Genomic DNA, 3,143 nt, shown 5'->3' with positions numbered 1-3,143 from the left:
CCCCAAACAGTCAGCCCCCCCTCCCCCAATTCTCTCCTCAAATCATAAGTGTCATGATGCGGTGGAATCAAGCGCTCGTCAATTTTTGGGGATGTGGATGGCATTTTCTTAGGTGCTGTTCATTTATCCTGTTTCGATGAAAACAATATCCATCTTGAATAGAAATCAAGATATTTACAATTGAAGGACAGGGGGGGGGTCTCCTGGTTGCAGAGGTAAAATATGCGAGAGAATGGCCGCTAAAGCTCGGTGACTTCTATAACTTAAGAGGTTTTGGAGATTGAACATTAATTTTTGTGTGCCTTTAGTCAACCTATCAGTAAAATCCTCATAGAAATGTGTTATTATGCATCGACCCAAAAGATATTGGGCCAAACGCAAAAATGGCGCTTTCATTGATTTCATTTTTTCACCGTGATGCCTCACATATTATCTTCAATGTCTGTTCTTTGTGTTGTATTTTCAGAGCTCTGGATGTCACCCAAGTGGAAGAAACAACTTACAGTTGTCCCGATCGAGGCCATTTGAAGTCACGATGATGCTAATGCGGCGCTATGGAGAGCATTATTGTGCGTATAAGATGCTGCAGAACGTTATGTTCGCGTCAGAATAGGCATAATATATGTGCTAAAACGAGTTGTGTCCGGTTTACAATTGTGCCAAAGTGATTGCAAGTTAGATTTCCCGTAGCATGGTAATAAGAGGGTAGAATATCAGATACTTAAAAGGGCTTGCAGAGAAAGATTTCACAGTTCTTTCGAGTCATGGAGCCTCGGAGGACATCTAAAATACAGCCTGTTTGTGTGTATCATGATGACCCTGCAGGCTTCAAATCCACCATGCTGGACATAAAGAAAGTTGCAAAGATTCCAAACCACTTACATAAGCGCTCTGCTATGGCGGTTTGCGCGTGCAGACGCAATTCTAATTTTCGGGCGTGTGACGCCGATTCAGGGACCTGTGACGAGTCTAGGCAGGAAAATTTTATCGACTTTTTTGGGGGAGTACCTGAAGATATGGTGAAAAGTAGCACTGTTACGTTCATTCAAAACATGCAAACCATGTGCAAACGAGTGGACAATTCAAGTGCTGTCAAGTTTATTTGTTTGGTAAAAATGGCACTTCACGGAGAATTTTTTCATCTGCAGGAAGAGGAAAACTTTGAAAAAACTAGGAAACCTTCCAGGAAGTCAGAAAAGAAAAGGAAAGAAAAGAAACGCTTTTCTCTTCCGTTATATGTAAGTAAAATAAAGCGCAAGCTTGGAAAAGCGAAGAAAACAATAATGTTGCCCATGTTTGGGGGAAACATGAACGTTTTACAAGACCACAGCCAAGTTGGACGTCATTTTAAAGAAATTTGTAAGAAATACAGACCTTGCGTCATCGAGGTAGATTATGAAAAGACCGGTACACTCATGGCTGCAAACCAAACAAACTCGGTCCTAAAAGTCTGGTGTTCGACTAATGAAGTCCACCATAAAATAGCCACAGAGATCGTTCTGATAGCAAAATCAGTCCAAGAGGAAGGCACAAAACAGTTTTTAGCAACCAGGCGTCGGGTTAGATTGCAATGGCGACCTGGGAAAATCTTAGATAAATGCGACGAGTTTGATGACCCGTTCTCCCTGAAAGAAATGAAATGGGATACTTACGACAAGAAGTGTTTCCCTAAAGGCAAAAGAAACACTGCAGCCCGCACTTCTGCTTCCAAGCCTGCAGTTGCTTATTGCCTTAACTGCGCAGTAGATCTTCCAGCTCTCAAAACACACGAACGCTGCTCGGAAGACGGCCATGCGTCATCAGCTGAGTGTGTCCACCATTCAGGCTACGTCAAAGAAAACTGCTGGTCATGCTGTGCTCAACTGGTGAGTGTAGACACCAAGCCCTCCTGGGAGGAACACAGGTCTACGGGTTGTACAACTAGCGTTCACGTCTGGCGGTATAGAAGTACGAGAAAACCGGGCAAAAAAGCTGGTGACGTCATAGTTAGCAATGCGGATCTGTTTTTTCCAATTGCCAACCCCAAGAACCGTCGAGCTGCCACCAAAAAGCCCCGTTCTGGCTGCCGCAAGACTGTATGAAGAGAGCAGCACATCGGCATAGTTATGTCTTAGACCTGACTTACCTCTGCACCAGCCAGCCCCTTTCATTACAGTTCAATATTCCCTGGACTAGAGGGGGATGGTGCATTCTGCACGTAGGTCAAACGTCAGATGTCAGCGAAACCAGTTTTATTTTATCTCATTGGTCGCGTGGTTTCATTTTTTTTTCTTTAATGTATATTTTTTCGTCCTTCGTGCTGAAACTTGTATTGTCTCCGTGAAAACTGTATGAACAAAACCAAATTGATATTGAATGATGGAATAGAAGTCATTCTGGCAAGTAGTGCAAAGTCTATTTATGAGGTTGACAAAGATCACATAAAAATTGGTAATGCGAAAATTGCATTTTCAAGAAAAGTTAAAAATCTAGGCATCTGGTTTGTTAAGTCTACCAATAATTTGCCAATGCCAGCTGAAGAAAAGGATCTCACACGCTTCTTGCACAAATGTATTTAAAAGTAGGAAAAAATTACATACCCCACTTAGCATACTACTTTATTAGCAAATAGCTTAGTTTTATCAAGACTTGATTATTAAAACTCTTTGTTACCAAGATATCACTGGAGAAAGTGAAAGGCTTTAAACTGTCTAAAACAATACCGAGCAGTAAATTTAGTTTTACAGAAAAGAAAGCGAGCATCTGATTCACCTCTTTTACGAAGAGCGCACTGGCTTTGTGTTGACAAAAGAAATATATGCAAGTTGGCTTTTCTATGTCAACAATGATTTAATGATAATACGCAATCATATTATTTATCAAGCCTGTTGAAACTGTACTCTTTGATTCGCAGTTTCAGGTCATCAGCTTACAAAAAGAAATTTCTTTTACAGTCCATGAAACTTTTAGAATAGTGGTTAAACGGGCATTTAAACATCACCTAGTAATCTAAAATTTTCAAAATAATCTTGTTCTGTCAAATGTCATCTAATATGTATTATATATAGGCCTACATGCATAATATATTTATGTGTTATATATATTAACACAGGTCTCTCTCTCTCTCTCTCTCTCTCTCTCTCTCTCTCTCTCTCTCTCTCTCT

General features: G+C 40.7%; 1 protein-coding gene across 1 annotated transcript in view; it reads left to right on the top strand.

Annotated features, from left to right (window-relative positions):
- The window catches only part of LOC106011350, a 5,128-nt gene extending 2,035 nt beyond the window's left edge, over positions 1-3,093 (top strand). Inside the window, exon 2 of the mRNA XM_013080647.2 lies at positions 467-3,093. Coding sequence (XP_012936101.1) covers positions 765-2,081 — 1,317 coding nt within the window. The 5' untranslated portion in view covers positions 467-764 and the 3' untranslated portion in view covers positions 2,082-3,093. The remainder of the gene's footprint in view (positions 1-466) is intronic.
- Positions 3,094-3,143: the final 50 nt, after the last annotated feature.

Source organism: Aplysia californica, unplaced genomic scaffold (genome assembly GCF_000002075.1).
Source record: "Aplysia californica isolate F4 #8 unplaced genomic scaffold, AplCal3.0 scaffold00094, whole genome shotgun sequence".
Taxonomy (NCBI): Eukaryota; Metazoa; Mollusca; class Gastropoda; order Aplysiida; family Aplysiidae; genus Aplysia; species Aplysia californica.
The sequence above is the reverse complement of the archived record's forward strand: the minus strand, read 5'-3'. Positions and strand labels throughout refer to the sequence as shown.